The 18,777-nt window shown below is 48.8% G+C and overlaps 1 protein-coding gene and 1 long non-coding RNA gene across 2 annotated transcripts in view; one reads left to right on the top strand and one right to left on the bottom strand.

Annotated features, from left to right (window-relative positions):
- The window catches only part of Ly6k (lymphocyte antigen 6 family member K), a 3,027-nt gene extending 1,875 nt beyond the window's left edge, over window positions 1-1,152 (top strand). The window contains exon 4 of the mRNA XM_021217382.1: window positions 754-1,152. Coding sequence (XP_021073041.1) covers window positions 754-1,064 — 311 coding nt within the window. The 3' untranslated portion in view covers window positions 1,065-1,152. The remainder of the gene's footprint in view (window positions 1-753) is intronic.
- Window positions 1-13,096, bottom strand: part of LOC110335298 — a 15,646-nt gene extending 2,550 nt beyond the window's left edge. Inside the window, exon 1 of the long non-coding RNA XR_002381153.1 lies at window positions 12,882-13,096. This is a non-coding gene — a long non-coding RNA (uncharacterized LOC110335298). The remainder of the gene's footprint in view (window positions 1-12,881) is intronic.
- Window positions 13,097-18,777: the final 5,681 nt, after the last annotated feature.

The following is an 18,777-nucleotide window of genomic DNA, read 5'->3' as shown; positions in this document are numbered from 1 at the left end:
TCTGAGTTTGAGGCCAGCCTGGTCTACAGAGGGAGTTCCAGGACAGCCAGAGCTATACAGAGAAACCCTGTCTCGAAAAACCAAAAAAAAACCAACCCTGTAGTGAGGTCAAATGCCTTCCTGAGAATAGCATCCAGGTAGGTTTCATGAAGGACTCAACAGAGGTAGGAGTTAGGGCTTAATGTCTATTCTTGGAGAAGAGGCCATTGCTTTGATGTTTGGAGACCGACTCAGCCCATCAGGATTCACTACTGAAATATTGGACACAAGAGTTTCTTTAAGTGGATCCAGGGGACCCATAATGTTCTATCTATAATGGCGGTGTCAGGACCTGTGCATTCAAATTCAGCTCCCCACCACCACACTCACACACAGCCCCGGTAGGATGGTAAAGTAGTGGAGTGGGAAGGGGAAACAAACTATCTTGTGCAATGCAAGGTGAGGTTCGAAGACTAGCCTACCACCTACAGCTAAGCCAGGCTGGCCAGAAGCCCTCACTGTAGGCTTCTGTCTGTTTCAGTCACTGGAGCCAGCTTTGTGTTTAAGAAGATCAAGAATCCTGTGTTTGTAAATAGAGCTCCAGATCCTTATAGCGTGTAGAGGACCACACAGTCCACCCTGAGGCAGCTTGGCCCTGCTCTCTGACTGGTGCTCTCATTTGACAAAGCCCCCGATGGGGACAGTTAACCCAGAGAGGCTCTGATATTGGGATTTTGAACTCATAATTTATCTTTCTCTTTTTTTCCCCATCAGGAATATTCGAACGTTTCTTCTATGTGTCAAAACAGTGCACCCGAAGGTGTTCAACCCCCGTAATCACGATGCCTAGCTCTAGTCCTCAAATATCTGAGCCTAAGGAGTTTCTGATGGAAAAACCCATGCCCTTCCTATATGTAAGGTGCTGCCAATGGAAATTATGTAATAGTGAGGGGCCATCCTCTGTCCTGTACTTAAAGGAACAGCCTGGAAAAGCCAGTGAGAAAAGACATAGATACACTGAGCTGTTATTGCCTGGCTTCATGGTCCTTATTGCTAATGGCCTCTCAGCCCTCTGCCTGCTGTAAGCCACAGAAGGGCCTGGAGCATGCCTTGTGGGTCATGAATTCTCTGTACTCCTGCTGGATCCTTCTAATTACATTTGTTTTTCCTTCGACATCTCTTGGTCTGACTTCTGTTTCTGGATGGGCAGGTGGGATGCAGAGCTCCACATCTGTCAGCATCAGCAGCTCCCCCACTTCCATGGGAACCGTTCTCAGGTCGCTGGCCAGTGACCCTGGAATTAAGCCTAGGCGCTCCCCTTTTTGTTCCACTGCCTCTGAGCTGATGCAGAAGGAGAGCTCACATCTCATCCACAAACACAATATGCAGAGGGACCCAGAATCAAAGGGAAGGATGAGGGCGGGCGAGATGGCTCAGCGGTTAAGAGAACTGACTGCTCTTCTGGAGGTCCTGAGTTCAAATCCCAACAACCACTTAGTGGCTCACAACCATCCTTAATGAGAAACAAATAAAGAACCTATGGGGCTGGAGTGAATGGGGCCCAAGAGAGCAGGGGCCTGGAGCGAGAGGGGGGCAGAGCAAGAGGGAGAAAGGGAAGGGGGGAAGGAAGGAATAATTAGAGGTAAGTATTCTGAAGGGAAAATAACTCTGTGTTATCTAATCCACTTTCTGACACATGAACACAAATCTCTAAGTTCCCACCCATAGATTTCTTTTCTTCTTTTTCTTTCTCTCTCTCTCTTTCTTTCTTTCTTTCTTTCTTTCTTTCTTTCTTTCTTTCTTTCTTTCTTTCTTTTTTTCTTTTTTGCCATCAGAAACTTGAGCCAGGTATATGCCCTCCACGTTTCCATCGAACTGCAGCCATTCATAGGAGCTGACCTCTTCCAAACAAGGACCTCCAGCCGTGGACTTTGCCTGGTGTCAGGACAGGGTACACCTATACACTCTGTCTCCTCTCTGGTCTTCCATAGCTGCATAGAGAGGCTTGGAGAATCTTCTAGAAAATATGTACTGTGCCTGAGGCATCTCTGCCACAGGGGTCAAGGTCTATTTAGGGGGCAGGGATCAGGAAGAACCCTTGAGGGACAACAGCCAGGCTATTCCCATAAAACTTGAGTAACTCAAAGAAACAAGCGGGGGGGGGGGGACCTTGGTGAACACATCAGAGAATGAATAAGGTGTCCTGGGGGGAGGGTTTTTGTTTATTTGGTTGGGTTTTTGTCTTGGAAGAGGAACCTCAATTGAGAAAATGTCTCCATCAGGTTGGCCAACATATTCTCATTCATAGGGATGAAGGGGTAGAAGGAAGTGAGGGTGTGTTGTCTGCTAGTGTTAGATACTCTTTCTAGAAGGCTCTCTGCAGAAGGAGATGCGGAGGTTAGTGCATAGTCAGGGGCTATGATGGGTAGGATCTTATGTGAGAACTCATTGTGAGCAGGTGCCTACCTGGTAGACACAGCCCCACTGGTCCAAGGGCAGGCAGTTATGTAAACAGAGTGGAATGGAAACAAGCCAGATACCACAAAGGCCAGGAAATTCTTCAATCAACCTGGCAGAGCAACAGGAGGGCACAGAAACTCTCCCTCATGTGTGTCCCCCACCCATGTGCACGAGTGTGTGTGTGTGTGTGTGTGTGTGTGTGTGTGTGTGTGTGTGTGCTGTGATGGTCAGTAAATGACATTTTTAAATACATGGCAGGAAAGGAGAAAGAATTCCCCTTTTCCTTGCCAAGGTCTCATTCTATACTTCAGGTTGCCTTGGAATTTGTTATGTAGCTCAAGATAGCCTCAAACTTGTGACTCTCTCTCTCCTCCGCTATCAAAAAACAAAAAACAAACAAACAACAACAAAACCCCAAAACTAGAATTGCAAGTGTTTTCTGTCTGTCATATCCCTCTGTCTGTCTCAGAACAAGATTCAAATGAGGCTGGTCTTTGAATAGCATGATAGCAACATGGATAGCAAACTTTTTTTTTTGGGGGGGGGGTTTGGTATTTTGAGACAGGGTTTCTCTGTGTAGCCTTGGCTGTCCTGGAGCTCACTCTGTAGACCAAGCTGGCCTTGAACTCAGAAATGAGCCTGCCTCTGCCTCCCGAGTGCTGGGATTAAAGGCGTGCGCCACCACGCCCGGCTGGATGGCAAGCATTCTTAAGGGCAAGAGAGAGAAGAGAGAAGAGAATGGGGTGAGAGGCAGGGAGCTGCCATTGGAGAACCCAGCATGGTGGGTGTCAGTGAATACAGACTTTCCCTGATAGCAAGTCCATGTACACTAGTGGAAAAGCAGGTGACTGAAGGGTATCGAACTGTGAGTCACTCCAAAAGGCCACAGAGTGACTGTGTTTTCTGCCTTGGATCCCAAAGTAGTCACGTGGGCTGAGTGTGCAGTGACAGATAATCCTGAGGATCCATGACAGGACCTAGAGTCATCTAGAAGACACATTTCTGTGAGAAGTTTTCTCAGGGTGATTGAGATGAGGAGACCTAGCTTAAATGTAGGCAGCACCATTCCACAGGCTGGGATCCAGGACTAGGTAAAAAGGAGAACTGAGCGGAGTACCAGAGTTCATCTCTCTCTGCTTCCTGACTGCAGATGCTGCATGACAGCTGGCTCCCACTCCCACACCACAGCACACCTTTCCCACTGGGGCAGACGGTACACAGCAGCTACCTGTTTCCCCACAAGAGTACAAGCACTTGCTACCAGGATTCAGGGGTGCATTCAGGGGTGTCCACTGTGCCCTTGATTCCTCAAATCGGTTGCTGTTTGGGTGGGTGGTTTGGTTTGATTTGGTTTGGTTTTTTGTGTGTGTTGTGTGCATTTTTGTCAAAGTGGTGAGAAAAGTAAGCAATGCAAGCTGAGTAGAGTGCTTGTCTAGTATGTGAGTTCAGTGCCCAGCACCAGGGGAAAAAAATAAGTAGAAAGCAGTGCTATACTGTGGGAATGTGTCTCAGTAGACAGAGAAGAAAGTCAAAGCAAGGTGACAGCTGGCATAATGAAAGAGTGGCACCAGGAGCTGAAGGACAGGGATGGCAGATCCTCTAAACCTCAAGAACTTAACGTGAATAAGCCGAGGGATGGGCTGTCCTAAATAACATTGCCAAGCCCAGTGATCATCCCTCTGTTAGAATGCATGTGCTGCAACAGAAAACCCCCAGCCTTAACTACAACAAGGTTAAAAAGGTCTATTTGCTAGTAATTGTGAACCAAGGAGGTGAGCAGCTGAAGGTGGAGTGTCCCTGTTTGAAGGACCCCTCTCTGGATACTGCTGTGGCCTTAAACACACACCAAGGGCAAGAAGGTTCAGGTTCTATAAAGCACCATTATTCTCAGCATTATAAACTGCCCAAGTAGAAAGTGCCCTACCAGTGTGCAGGTTTCAAAACAAGAGCAAGTGTACACTGGATACAGAGATGTCTCCTAAGGACAGCCAAGTGTCAGGAGACCTACAGGTCACTGGCTGTTTTACTGATGGACTCAGAACCACATAGCAGCCCAAAGGATGGATCCAGAGTCCTTAACTGTGAGCAGATCAAATGAAGCACCCCAGGTATTGACTCATAAGTTTTGGGCTCACAGCCTCCTAGACATTGTTGTTGACTAGACATGCTTATCAGCCTCAAATGCTATTTCCAGTAAGGAGCATTGAGAAAACTCAGGATGGAGAGATGGCTCAGTGGTTCAGATCTCAGGCTCCTCTCTTGCAGATGTGCCAGGTTTAATTCTCAGGACCTATATAGAGGCTCATGGAAGTCTGAAATGTTTGCGCAGGCAAAACACCCTTTCATATAAAATAAAAATACATAAATCTTTTATTAAAAAGAAAACAAGAAAGAGCACTATTGCTAGGTTACCTGTGGTGGTGTATGCCTTCAACCTCAGCTTTCAGAATGGGAAGGGTGTGGTGGTTCGAATGATCATGGCCCTCATAGGCTCATATATTTGAATGCTTAGCCCTACTTGGCGGAACTGTTTTGGAAGGATGAGGAGGCATGGCCTTGTTAGAGGTATGCCATTAGAGGTAGATCTTGAGGTTTCAAAGGCTCCCACACACCATGCCATCTCATGCTCTGCCTGATGACTGTGGATCAGATGTAAGTACTCAACTACTGCTCCAGTGCTTGCCCGTCTGCTGCTGTCACACTTCCCACCAGGTCATGAACTTACCCTCTGAAACTGTAAGCAAGCCCCCAAGTCAATGCTTTATTTTATAAGTTCACTTCATCATAGCATCTTTTCACAGCAATAAAACTAAGACACAGAAGGCAGAGCTCTGAGAGTTTGAGGCTAGTCTGGTCTACATAAAGAGTTTTAGGCCAGTCAGGCTACATCATAAGATCTTGTCCCAGTAAAACAAACAAACACAAACACAGGAACAGAGTTAGGTTGTCATAAGCCCTTGCAAGTGACTTTAACATAAAACTAAGAATTGAGGGAAATGTCAATCATGTGATAAAAGTTACCTCCATGAAGCCCAGTTCAAACACCAGAACTAATGCTGCAGGATTTAAAACGACCCACTGAAACCAGAAACCACAATAAACGCATGAGTTATCACCACCTCTGCAAAGCACCAAGGTGAAGCCAATAAGAATAACAGAGTAAGAAGCACTGGTATGGTGGGGCTCTGTTGTTGATATTTATGTTTCCAGCAAGAGGTCTCACTAGATTACTCTTGAATCAGTTTGTGTTACTACAGCAAAATACCTTGGAACATATAATTCGTTTGTTTTGTTTTGTCGTTGTTTTGAGACAGGGTTTCTCTGTGCATTCCTGGCTGTCCTGGAACTTACTCTGTAGACGAGGCTGGTTTTAAATTTACAGAATAGGGATCCCCCCTGCTCTGCCTCCCCAGCTCTGGGGGTTAAAGGCACATACTACCTCCACCCAGCTGGGATATATAATTTATGAATAATAGAAATGTATTGCTCTCCAATCTAGGGCTGAGAAGTCTAAGATCGGGGTAACAGATGAGGTGCCTTGTTGAGAAACCTTCTTCATGGATGTCATCTTCTGTGTGTCTGCACACAGAAGAGAGGTCAAAGGGCCCAGGCTACTCCCTTCATGTCTGATTCATAAGGTAAGGGCCCTCAGAGCCTACCTGCCTCCCACTGGTTTCCTCTGTTTAGCCCATGACCATGGCTACAGCGAAAGCAGAGAAGCCACCTGTTAAAGATGTCCAATGAAAAACACATAAATTCTTTTCAACTACATGCCAGTCTATCCTGTGCATATTGGAAGCGTAAAGTAAAAATAACGTTTAAAAATGGTGAAGTATGAATTATGGTGTCTGGCCCTGGTCATCTACCTCTTGAGGCTAGCAGCTGCCTCCAGAGTGTCTGCTTTCTCTGGTTCTGGAGTATTATATGGAGGAGGACATTACAGCGGTGCTGTGTCGCAGGATATTTGGTCACACTGTGAACCCTAAGATTGTGTTATTTATTAAAAAAACAAAACAAAACAAACAAAACCCCTGTTTTTAGTTGTGGTGTGGCTCAGCCTTTAGTGTACACCTTTAATCCCAAACAATGAAAGTAGAGTTAGTTTATGGAAGCTGCAGTTGAAAGTTGTGTCTAAGAGAGTGGCAGACAAAGTGACAAATCAGAGAAAGATTTGACAGAATAGGATCCGCCCAACTCTCATGAGAAGAGAGAGGAAAGGGAAGCTACTGAAGAGAGCAGTGTAGAGAGAGGTGGAAGGGAGAAGGGGAGAGGAAGGGGGAGAGGGAGGGGAAAGGGAGGAAAGGGAGAGGGAGGGCAGGAGAGGGAGAGGGAGGGAAGGAGAGAGAGAGAGAGAGAGAGAGAGAGAGAGAGAGAGAGAGAGAGGCAATTTTACCAGGAGAGGTTTTATAGAGAGACAGGTTGCAGAGAGAACAAACTAGACACAGGTGAAGACAGAACAAGCCAGAGAATGAGAAGGAGCCAGAAGATTAGAACAGATTGCTTGAGTTAGTTTAATGCCAGGCAGAGCAACTCAGGAGAAGTCAGAATAACAGCTGGGAGAGGAGCTTTGACGCAGAAGAGCTGAGCTGAACCAGCCACCCAGAGCTCAGAAAGAACTGGGAAGAGATGAGCTTATTCAGCAGCAAGTCTCAGAGGCTGAAAGCCTGCTAGGCCAAGATGAGGTTGCACGGAGGCTAGAAGCTTCCAGGACTAGGTCCAGGTAAGCAGACAGAGGCAGTGAGCCTCTGGGACAACAATTAATTTAGGAAAATAAAAGTTACTTTTATAGTGCTAGATCTCGAAAAGACAGAAAATTAAAATGAAAGCATAAACGAAAAGTGGAAGAAGAAACATGTCAAATTCAGCGGTAAAGTCAGGAGGTGGACAGCACACACAGAGAGACCCAGGTCAGGCTCACCATGAGAGAACAGTTCAAAGAAGTTTCTACTGCGAATCTAGGATAATGTGGGACTGTGAGATTTAGACGTCCTGTGTTGGCTCAGTCTGGTCAAACCTAGGCACGGAGATAAATATAGAGACTGGAGAGATGGCTCAGTGGGGATCTCCATCCTCTCCCTGTGGTGAAACTGACCAGAATCAACTTGAGGAGAAAGGGATTTCTTTCACCTTACAGCTAACGGTCAATTATGAAAGGACGAAAGGACATCAATTGAAAAAAAAAAGGTAAGGAGTTGATGAGTTGTTCTCAGTCTTCAGACTTGAGAAGATAGAGGACGTCTTCTGGAGTTCCCTTGATGCTCTTGCCTAGAAAGGACAGAATCCACAGCACAGCATCTGTCTAAATGTGCCCCCAAATTGTTGATGTTGGAAACTCACTCCCTGGCATGTTAGTGTTGTGTGTTTCCCTGTTTGTGTTCATCCAGGGAAGTAGTGAGAGTGTGTATACCTGACCCACTCCCTTTTGGAGTTACAAAGTTGAGACAAATTCATCCAACTTGTTTGGCAAGTAGCTGGACTTGTGTGGAGGATTGCTGGCTGCAGCTGTGGTCAGGTGACCTGAGTCACAGGAATGAAGTCTAAGCTTCAGGAACCCAAGGTGGATGGAGTCTGTGCTGAAAGGGGCTGGGGTGGAGAATGAGAAAGAGGGGGGGGGATCCAGCTTCTAAGCCATAAAATAATAGGGTAGATCCAGACTGGAGGATCCCATGGAAGATTCCCATACAGGCTGGAGGGGCCCATGGAAGATCTGGATTCTAAGGAGGCAGGTTTAGGGTCTCAGGGAAACTGTAAGGCCGAGCCTGGGTACTCACAACTCAGCATTGGTGAGAGAGAAGAAAAGAATATGTTGGAGAGCCACTGGAGAGTAAAAGGCAAGGGGTATTTTCCCAGGCCTCGCCCATCTCTGCTTGCACCCGGGACCTCGTAGACATGGTGTTTGCTTAGCCTGGGACCGTCATGTGGATACTGGAAGGTGAGATGAGTAGGTAGAGGTGAGTCGGTCTCTGTGCACTCTGTGCAGACACTCAACAAAAGAAGTTAGGTAGGGTTTCTGCTCTCAGGCATGTGACTGCAACAGGAAGCTTTGCACAGTTGCCAAAGAGTAAACCCAACAGGGAGATAGAATTCTACATGTTCCTGCATCAGTTAACACCACCTCAACATGTATAAGGCAAAGACTAGCAGAGATTAGAGATGGTCAGATGGTAGACTTCAACACACAGTCCTATGATGGAATGAAGCAGAATTAACCGAGATGATATGTAGCATTTGAGCATCAAACGAGTACACAGGTCAACCTAAAGAACTGTCTCAAAACAAACCAAGCACAGAGCCTTTACCGTATGAACAGCAGTAACTGACGCTTGAGTGTTTCCCTTAGACAGAGAGAGAGAGATTCAGTCACTCACATAAAACCCGTACATGGACGCTCACAGTACCAGCATTAGTAATTGCCCCAAACCAGAAATGAGCCTTTTGATGGATGAATGAGTGGCCAAACCAACCATAGCCCTGTTACACCGTGGATAATTAGTCAGCAGGCTGCAGATGATCTTTGGATGCCTGGTATGGCCCTGCTGGCAGGACAGGAGGACCACTCTCAGAGGTGCGAGGCCTCCCGGTCTCCTCCTCTTTGCAACTGTGCTAGTTCGGAGAACTGTTAGAAAAGCTAAGTAGCTAAGGTTTAAAAGTGCAGAAGACGGTTAAAACCCCATGCATAGCATTGCAGGGCTTGGTTTCCCGGGCTCTCTGCTCTTTCCTCGACCTCTTCCCCTTCGGTTCTGCTCAGAGCTTTCCTTGCTTCTGTCCCCTCTGTTTGCTTTTCTAAGCTGTCACCCTGACAGTAGGTCTTGACTCTGCAGAGCTGGGGCCAGGGTCTCAGGAGTAATGTGAGCTGAGTCTAGAAACCCAAAGCTAACTGGCCCTAGGTCATAAGAGCCTGCTGTAAAACTTTTGAGGACTTTTTTTTTTTTTTAATGAGCTTTGGTTAAAGAACTCACTATTGAAAGTGAAATGCCAGTTTGACTAAACGCACACAAAAGCAGCACGAAGACCTTAGCATTTCTGATTCCTTGTCTCCCCGCACTGTTCACTGTGCACTTGATGCTGTTTGTGTCTAAACTGGTAAACTGTGGGGCCTCTCCGACCCCATGTGCAGACACTGGGCATGGTGGAAATATTTATACTCTGTGTGCTTGTTAGATTTTTGTCAACCTGGTACAAGCTAAGGTCATCTGGGAAAGGGGAACTTTAATTGAGAAAATGCCTCCGTCAGGCATGTGTTGGGTTTCGCTGTTGTTTGTCTGTCTGTCTGTTTTTAATGATTCATGTGGAAGGGTCCAGTCCACTGTGGGCAGTGCCACCCCTGGGCAGTTGGTCCTGGTAAGTATAAGAAAGCAGGCTGAGCAAGCCATGAAGAACAAACCAACAAGTAGCACTCTGCCAGTCTCTGCTTCAGTCCCTGCCCCTAGGTCTCTGCCTTGACTTCTTATCCAGATTTTCTTTCATGAAGAGCCACAAGCCTTAGGATGAAGTCAACCCTTTCCCACACAAATTGCTTTTAGTCATTGTCTTTATAGGAGCAAAAGAAAGGGAGAGATCAGGAAAATGGGCAGATGCTAAAATCGGGTCTTCACTGGTTTTGTTTGTGTGTGTGTGTTTGGTTGGTTGGTTATTGTTGTTATTGCCTTGACATGAGAAGGTGACAAGGAGCTGGGGAGACTCCTCAATCTATAAAGTGCCAGGAACACAAGCCTGAGGACCTAAGTTTAGATGTCCAGCATCCTTGTACAAGCTGTGTTGGGTACATAACTGTAACTCCCCCATCTATGGGATGGAGATCTGGAAGTCCCTATGACTCACTGGCTGTCAAGCATATCTAAATCAGGGAGCTCCAGGTTTCTTAAAAAACTCTGTTTTAAAAAGTAAGGTAGACAGACTGGAGAGACTGGCTCAGTGGTTAAGAGCACTTGCTGCTCTTGAAGAGAACTGGTGACTAGCGTGGGGCTCCCAGCACGCCCGTGACATGACAGATCACAGTTGGCTCTAACTTCCCTTCCAGGACTTCTGACCTCTGATGGTACCAGGCAAGCACATCCATACATTCAGGCAAAACCCGTATGCATAAAATAAAAGTAAATGAATCTTAAAATATAAGGTGTATAGGAGAAAAAGGCAGGCATGACCTGGTGGCCAGCTTACCTGGTGCACTGAGCTTCTAAATAGGAAGGTTTTATGCAAGGTGGGAGGATGTGAGAAGGAGGTTGGTAGGGCCATGATGCAGGCTGGTGGGTACAAGAGAGGGGACCCTGGAGTGTGGGGAGGAAGGGATCTGAGATGTTGGACCCCTGAGGTTCTGGCCAGTTGTCCACAGACAGTAGCATGGAAGTCATCTGCTGAAAGTTGGGGGTGCTATTGTTTGGAAACAGATAACCCCCCCCACAAAGGCTCATGTGTTAAAGGCTTGGTCTCCAGCTAGTCGTAGGTGAATTAGATCATGAGGCTGATAGCTTCGGTGATTAATCTGCTGGTATGTTCTGCTAGGGGGTCCTAGAGGGAGCAGGTCAGTGATGGTATGACTTTGAGGGATCCCCAGACCCTCTTTGTGTATGTCTCCCTACTTTCCTTGTCTCCACGAGATGAGTGGCTTTCACCCACCATGCCTTTCCACCCTGATTTTATCTTGCCACAGAGCTAACAGTCGCGGAACCATCTGAACAGTGTCTAAACACCCTGAAATTCTGAGCCAAAATAAATCTTGGCTCTCCTGAGTAACTGGTTTGTTTTGCTTATTTTGTCACCGCTCTAGAAAATCAGTGAATCACATCTCTTGGTGATTCATGGGCTGAGTCCACAGGGGCCGTGGACATCTGTCCACCTCACTCTTGAAGCTCAGAGCAGCCATGGTTGCACACAGCTTCAGCTCTGGCAGCATCTCTACAAGCTATGCTTCACTTGGCCAGCAGGGGGCGATAGAGAGAAAGTGTCTGGCGTTTGGTGGTACCACCTCTCTCTTAGCCCTGCATAAACAGCATATAACCCAATGCCCCGACCAGGAGATGCCAACATTTTATCTGGCAATGGGTAAAGAAACCTGATGGGTACCATAACCTGAAAGGGGAACCCAGGCGAATGTCCTCTAAGTAGTTACAGCCTCATTTACTAAGTTCTCTGCCCTGGCTGATTACATTTCCTGGTCTACCTTCATGGTCCCTGTGTAAAGACTCTTAGAGGAACAGCCTGTGTATCAGGCAACTGTCAGGTCACCCCAAAGAATGCTGGGAACTTGGAGGGCAGGCAGAGGCCCTTGTTTACTTATCTGTCTTCTGAAAAGAAAGAAAGAAAGGAAGGAAGGAAGGAAGGAAGGAAGGAAGGAAGGAAGGAAGGAAGGAAGGAAGAAAGAAAAGAAAAGAAAAGAAAAGAAAAGAAAAGAAAAGAAAAGAAAAGAAAAGAAAAGAAAAGAAAAGAGAAAAAGACAGGGAGGGAGGGAGAGANAAGAAAAGAAAAGAAAAGAAAAGAAAAGAAAAGAAAAGAAAAGAAAAGAGAAAAAGACAGGGAGGGAGGGAGAGAGGAAAGAAGGAAGGAAGGAAGGAAGGAAGGAAGGAAGGAAGGAAGGAAAGAAAGAAAGAAAGAAAGAAAGAAAGAAAGAAAGAAAGAAAGAAAGAAAGAAAGAAAGAAAGAAAGACAGACAGACCAGCTACTTCCCAGTCAAAAGCACAGGCATCCCTGTATCCCAGCTCTGGCTGGTCAGACTGGCCAGAACTGGTGCAGCCAGCCACCCCAGGCACCAGGAACAAATTACCTCTGTCTTTGCCTCCTGCCCTGGTCTCCCCACCAGAAGCCAGCAATGCTTAGGGAGTGAGCAGCTAGGACATGCCTGAGCAGGCAACAGCCAGTGTAGCAACTATGGCATTGAATGAACCCAGAACTAAGGCAGAATCCCTCAGCATGGGCTGAGGGAAGCTTGTGTCCACCTCTACAGGGAGACAGAAGGCAGCCAAGATGTTACGCACGGTAAGGAAAAGGGGTAAAACAAGGTTGGCCAGGAGTAAGCACCCAGACGCCCTGGACTACCTTTCAGCCAGTCGGTGCCCTTGAACCTCATAATCTAAGTGCCAGCTGACTTTTAGCCCTTTGTGGGGTACTCTGTAGGCCTTTGTTTCTATCAAGCTCTGTTCTGAGATCTGAGACGACGACACCTCTCAATCTCCGTGACCTAGGCCAGGGCTCTGGGTGACAAGGATCAGGGTCGGGATGTGACCAGGATAAGAACTCAGAGTCAGACCAAGATCAGAGCTCAGTGTGTGTAAACAGAATCAACACTCAGGAAATAATGAGGCCCAGTGCTCGGCCATGACCTGGATGGAGGCTCAGAGTATGACAACAGCTCTGATCGAGATCAGGGCTCAGCTGTGACCAGGATAGAGGCTTAGGGTGTGACCAAGGTCACGGCCAGTGAGATCAGGCCCTAGGTTCAAGCGTACCTGGAAGTCATGATACTCATTATGGATTAATGAGCGATGGCCTGGATTGTAGCCTTCGCTTCACTATCTCGGCGTCTTATCGGGTAAAACAAACAATTTCTTTGGCTTCTTCAGTCTTCTGGAGAGATCCTGTCGCTACCTGCAGAGCCAAACCTCCCCAGTGAGCTTCTGGATGCCAGGGCAGCAGCCACTCCCACTGGAACCTGTTTGGATATGAAGAGGGTGGTACTTGCTTGCCCTTAGCTCCTTTAAGAACAGGAAACACACCTTGAGTCCCTGGCCTTTCCTAAGCACGCCACCTTTTTGTATCAACTTTCCCTTTTGTAATATTTGTAATATTTGGAAAGACTGTGTAGCTCCCTGGTACATTCCTCCGCCCCAGCTTTCCCTGCCTCTACCCCTTAGATTCCTGTGGTCTGTTCACTAAGGCTAATGACTCAGGACTGGCGCACGTCTTTTATGCCATTTTATTTGTTTTCCCCAATACCCCTTTTCTGCTCCAGAATCCTACTGAGGGTCCCACCTAACACAGCCATCATGACCCCTTAAGCCCCCCCCCCCCGGAAAAAAGTGACTGGAGGCTTCGCTTGGTGTTCTAGGATCTTGTCAGCTGCCAGTACTGGCTAATATTGGAATGTCCCTCAGTGTGGTGATGTGATTGATCCATGTGGCAGTTCTGAGTCGATAGGAGGAGACAGAAGGAATATGCCTTTTCCAGTGGCTCCTTACTTGCAAGACTTGTCACTGTGGATTTGACTTAGGTCTCTGGAATACCAGTTCCTCCCAGCTGTCTTCGTTCCGTGTGTCCCCCCTCACCCTCCACCCGAGCATAGTCACTGAATGCAGCCATAGCTGAGACACTACCTGGGCTCCACACTTTCCAGGGCAGGATGCCACATAACTAAGTAACTCGTGGAATTCTCTTGTGTAGATGAATCTCCCTTTCTGTTTGTTTGTCTGTTATCGTTTTGTGTGATACTGGGAGTTGTCTCTTGGGCCTTGTAGACGCTAGGCTCTACCAGTGATCTCTATACAAAGTCTCATGATGGATCCCAGAGCTCCCCCAAGTGCTGAGATTGTAGGAACAGACCACCATACCCAGGGTCTACCATTTTCTTAACTGCTGGTCCCTCGTGGAGTTGCATAGCTTCATCTTTACCGACTGGCTCACGGTATGTACAGTGTGGCCCAGTCCACGGAAGGGAGCCTACTCTGTCATAAAAAGGAACATGCTGCAACATGCGGGAACCAAGGGTCCATGTATTGTATGATTCCAACAGCATACAACATCCAGAAAAGGCAAATCCTTAGGGATGCAACGTAGGCTGTGGGCTTTCCAGGGGCTGGGGGCAGCACTGTCAATGGGACAGGAGACATCGATGTTGGTGAAAGCCGTGGATACCCAAGTGACTGAAGGGGTACATTGTGAGCACGTAAATTACATCTGAAAACGGAACCATCAGTGCACTCTGTCTCACCGCTAGGTCAGCCATTTCTCCTACCACAGAGCAGTTTCAGGGTCAAGAGCACTGGGAAGGTGTGCCGCGTGAGCCATTTCTCCTACCACAGAGCAGTTTCAGGGTCAAGAGCACTGGGAAGGTGTGCCGCGTGTTTGACTAGATATCAGTCTCTCTGTCTAGTCTGCCACTAGGGGCACCCTCTACTTGCCTTCAAGATTATTACTGATATCGATCTTTCAGATGGCAAAGAAGGGTTGGAAAGACTGGGACAGACCTAATACCCACAGCAGTGTGGGTGCATGTTAACCCAGGTTTCTGATTGTAAGTGTAACTCAATACCCTGTCTCTCTCCTGAGAAAGAGGCTAGGTCTCCTGCTCTGCTGACTGGTGCCAGCAGAGGCCTCGTGCTCTCAAGATATCCTGCTTTCCCTGAAAAGAGGGGTCCCCTGTGGGGCACTTGATACAGGAGCTCCTCAACCTACCTTCTCAAGCCCCCAATCGCATCACCTGCCTGCTAGCTGAGGGGCCTGACTTCAAGTTCCGATTTCTTGTTCACCCTGACTCCGTTTACATCTTATGAAAGGAGAGGAAATTAGGACTGACTCAGCTCCAGGTCCTTCACTAACTAGGCAAAGTCACTCGGCTCAGGTGCCCACTTTCTCCTTCCTGGCTTGCCAGCTATGCCTGAGAGGGACTCTGGCAGCTCCAAGGGATGCGGAGAGGTCTGGGAGTATGTGTGGGGGCGCATCAGCAAGTGGCAGGCAGGAGACCTATGGGCACACAAGAGCCTGAGCTGAGGTTTATAAAGTGCAGTTGGCCCTCCGAATCTGTTCCCACAGGCTCTATCTCCATGCCTCCAACTCACCCAGAACAAAACTCCTGAGTGTGTGTAGCTGGATGGGCCATTCTAAGCAAGCTAGAATAGGTTTACTGTGAATCACAGAGCAGGCACGGGCCATACACAAACCCGTGTTATCTTACATAAGGGGTTTAGATGTTTGAAGATAGGATGTGCAGTGAACCTCTGGATGGATGGTTGTGCTGCTTCCCATAGAGTGAGTTCAGACACTATGAAGTGGCTGTTCTACAAAGCTCCCAGCACAGGTAGGAAAAGGCAAGGTGGGAGGGTAGGAGGAAGCCAGGGTCTCTAGACAAAGTGTACACGGGGTCGGGGTTGGGGGGAGACTTAGGCCCTCGGTTTTACAGAAAGGTCTTGGGCTCTTGATAGGGACCCAGAATTCTTCTGAAGTGAGCTTGAGCTCCTTGGATCTGGCACAGATGGTTGGTCCATGCCAGGTTCCCTCATGTACCCTCCGCTTCCCAGGAGTGGAAGCCTTGTCCCCTGTTGGCATCTGGGACTAAAGGCTAATGCCAGGCTAGAAAGATATATGTTAATTATGGGCCATCTAGGAGAGTCTAGGCTATAACTAGCTGCATGAGAGTGGGACTCAGGTAGCTCATTAGCTTAACAAGAGGCTCTCAGAGACAGCCGCAGTCCCGGCATACACCAGCTCCACCCCAGCTGGTCCTGTGGCTCTCCTCTTCCCACTGGTGGACAGGGTAGCACTTCACCCCACGGTAGCCACAGAACCATGGCTCCTTAAAAGCCCTTTGAGATTGGTTAGGGTCAGCGTTCATCAGTTCCCTCTTAAAGGACACACGGCCCTCGAAGAGCTCCAAATTAGCGACCTTGACTTCAGAGGCATCCTGTGCGATCCAGCCTACGTTGCCAGCACAGAGTCCTCGGAAGCCATCAGGTCCTGGCCTATTCTCTGTGTCACCCTGGCTAATTTTCTACTTTCAAGCTTCCGCGCACACTTGGAAGTGTGCAGCTGCCTCGCAGTTTCACCAGGAAGTGCCACCGGTCCCTGGCCCAGCTGCCATCTGACTGTGGATCGCTTCTGTCAATGTGGGTCCCACCACACACGTGCACACAGGCAGCACCCCAAGCCCCCGTGCTTGCATTCTGCATCAGTGGCTCCCAGCCTGATACTGCGAAGCTGGCTCACTGCTTGGGACAGTGGTGGTGCCAGTTTTGCACACTCCTCATGCCTCTGTTTCTCAAACTGGGTACAGGGATGGAGACCCATTCCAGGGGGCGCTATGCCTGCTGCTCTGAGGTGCCCACCTGGGGTCCACCTATAGGAAATATTAAGCCTGTGGACACAGTGCTGGGCCTGCCTCTTTTCTCTAGGCCTATGACCAGGGACCATGTACTGGTGACTAACACAAGGTCACCTCCATCACATCATTTCTGCTCCTACATCACTGCTAATCATCTGGAAGGTACGCCACAGACTCCCTGGCCTGACAGAGAGCCAGGGGGTTGAGTCCCAGCTCCAGACCAGGGAGTGTGGAGGCTGCCATGTGCAGCTGGGCCCTGGGGCTCACTTACCATCACAATCCACGTGTAGGAAGTCCCAAGCTCAGACATGAGTCTGTGGAGTAGGTGAGCGGAAGAGACTGGGGAACACCAGGGGTCACGGCCAACACCACCTCACTGGCGAGCAGCATATTAAGTAAGGTCCTTGGGACAGGGAAGCAGTCAGAGATGAGATCCTCATAGCTCTCACAGGGTGTTCTGTAAGCTCCCCACAAAGGTTGGTTCCTCATCAGAAGGCACAAATACATCCCAAACCATGAAGGCTCTAAAGAATCTGAGAAACTGTTCACGTAAGATGTCAGAGCTGCCTGGAGCACACGGGGTGTGGTCAGATTGAGACTCTACAGCCCTGGTGCTGAAGCGAAGAAGTCATTTCCCTGCTCCTTTGGGATTTCGACCTCCGCTCCCTTCCCCCCCCCCCTTGACCTTTGCCACTCACAGCTCGGTGAGGTCCCAACATCCAGACCCAGCTCACGGAAGACAGAGAAGAGGCCCTTAGGATTCTGGGCCTCTAGAAGGCATATAGAAAGGGATTCAGGCTCTGTATGGATATCTTCTAGGCACAGGTCAGGGTAGGGGCTAAGAATGTTTTGATAAAGGTGATTTGCCTGGGGAAGGGGTGTTCTGGGCACAAGGATACCCTGGAGGAGGGTCTGAAGGTAAAGGGACTGGCCTGTACTAAGGATTAAGGAAACCAGGATCTACCTGGACAGTCATGTAAAGCCAGGGGAACCCAGGCAGTCCTAGGCAGGAGGTCTGGGCAGGGAGAGACAGAGGCAGGGACCGCCATAGGAAGAGACAGGGGATAGTCAGGATGTGAGAGCTCCCATCTCTCAGCCTCAGACACCAGCAAGACCCCATCACCAACAGAAGCACAGGTCATTTCCTAGGTCTCCTGGGACCTCCTGGCCATTGCATAGCCCCCAACATGGAGGCCAGGTACAGGAATGGGATGCTCACCAGGCTGCCAGTATACCTAGCCTTTGCCCTGATGAGGCTTCCCGCTCCAGATCAGCCTCTAAGTAGACAGAGCCTCAGTCCTGACTTCCAAGTTAGAATTGGCCTTTCCACCCAGTCCTCAGCAACTGTGTGCACACTGAGATTAAAGGAGCCAGCTTCCCCCATTAAATTGGGGTTGCTATCTCTCTGATGTGATGGAGAACAACTCAGAGGCGGGGGACTATGATACTGAGGAGGGAGACCCCCAAGGGAGAGCCACATTCATCTCAGACTACAAAACAGGGCTGTCACTGCAGACCCCCTTGCTTCTCCAGAGTGTTTCTGGGGTTTTGGTAACCAGAAGGGGAGGCTGCTGGCTCAGGACCAAAGGGCAGGCCAAAGGGCACCTTGGAGGTGGGCTGAGGGAGCCTGGGTGACATGAGTCAGGCCAGCCCTGCTGCCCCAAGCTCATCCTCCAGACAAATTACCAGGTATCCCAGGACCCCGTGGCCTTATAAAGGCACCCTCTCCCTGGTGGCTCCCAGTTGCTGGTGAACATCCATGATGAGGCCCCTCCTGGTGCTGTTGCTGCTGGCTGTTGTGTGTGCTTCTCTGGGTAAGGCTCTGGCTGCACCTGGTTTGAGGGGAGGCAGGCAGCCTCTGGGAAGGGTGCAGGAGTCTGGGGCTGGTGGGGCTTCGGAGCAGAGAGAGAGACGGTACCATTTAGGGCACTGGCCTGGTAAGGAGGTTGCAGGGGATGAAGAAAAGATTTCTGTGGTGACTCCCTGCCCAGCTAGATTGGGAAACCTCTTCCTTTTAGATAGTATGTGGTACCTTTCTGGCTGTTTATGGATGTTGGGGGGAGTATAAAAATTAGGGTAAGAGGACAGAGGTGTAGGAAGGGGAAGCTCCCTGGGTACCACTTGTGAGCACTGGGTCCTGGGATTTAGCAAGAACGGCCAACTCTCCCCCTGCCCCCTCTTCTCAGGATGAGGCACTCCTGGGATGTAGGACTCTTTGTGTTAAAAAGGAAGGAAGGAAAGAAGGAAGGAACGGAGGGAGAGAGGAAAGAAGGAAGGAAGGAAGGAAGGAAGGAAGGAAGGAAGGAAGGAAG

The sequence above is a fragment of the Mus pahari genome, chromosome 17 (assembly GCF_900095145.1).
Source record: "Mus pahari chromosome 17, PAHARI_EIJ_v1.1, whole genome shotgun sequence".
NCBI lineage: Eukaryota > Metazoa > Chordata > Mammalia > Rodentia > Muridae > Mus > Mus pahari.
This window is presented reverse-complemented; position numbering and strand designations above follow the sequence as displayed.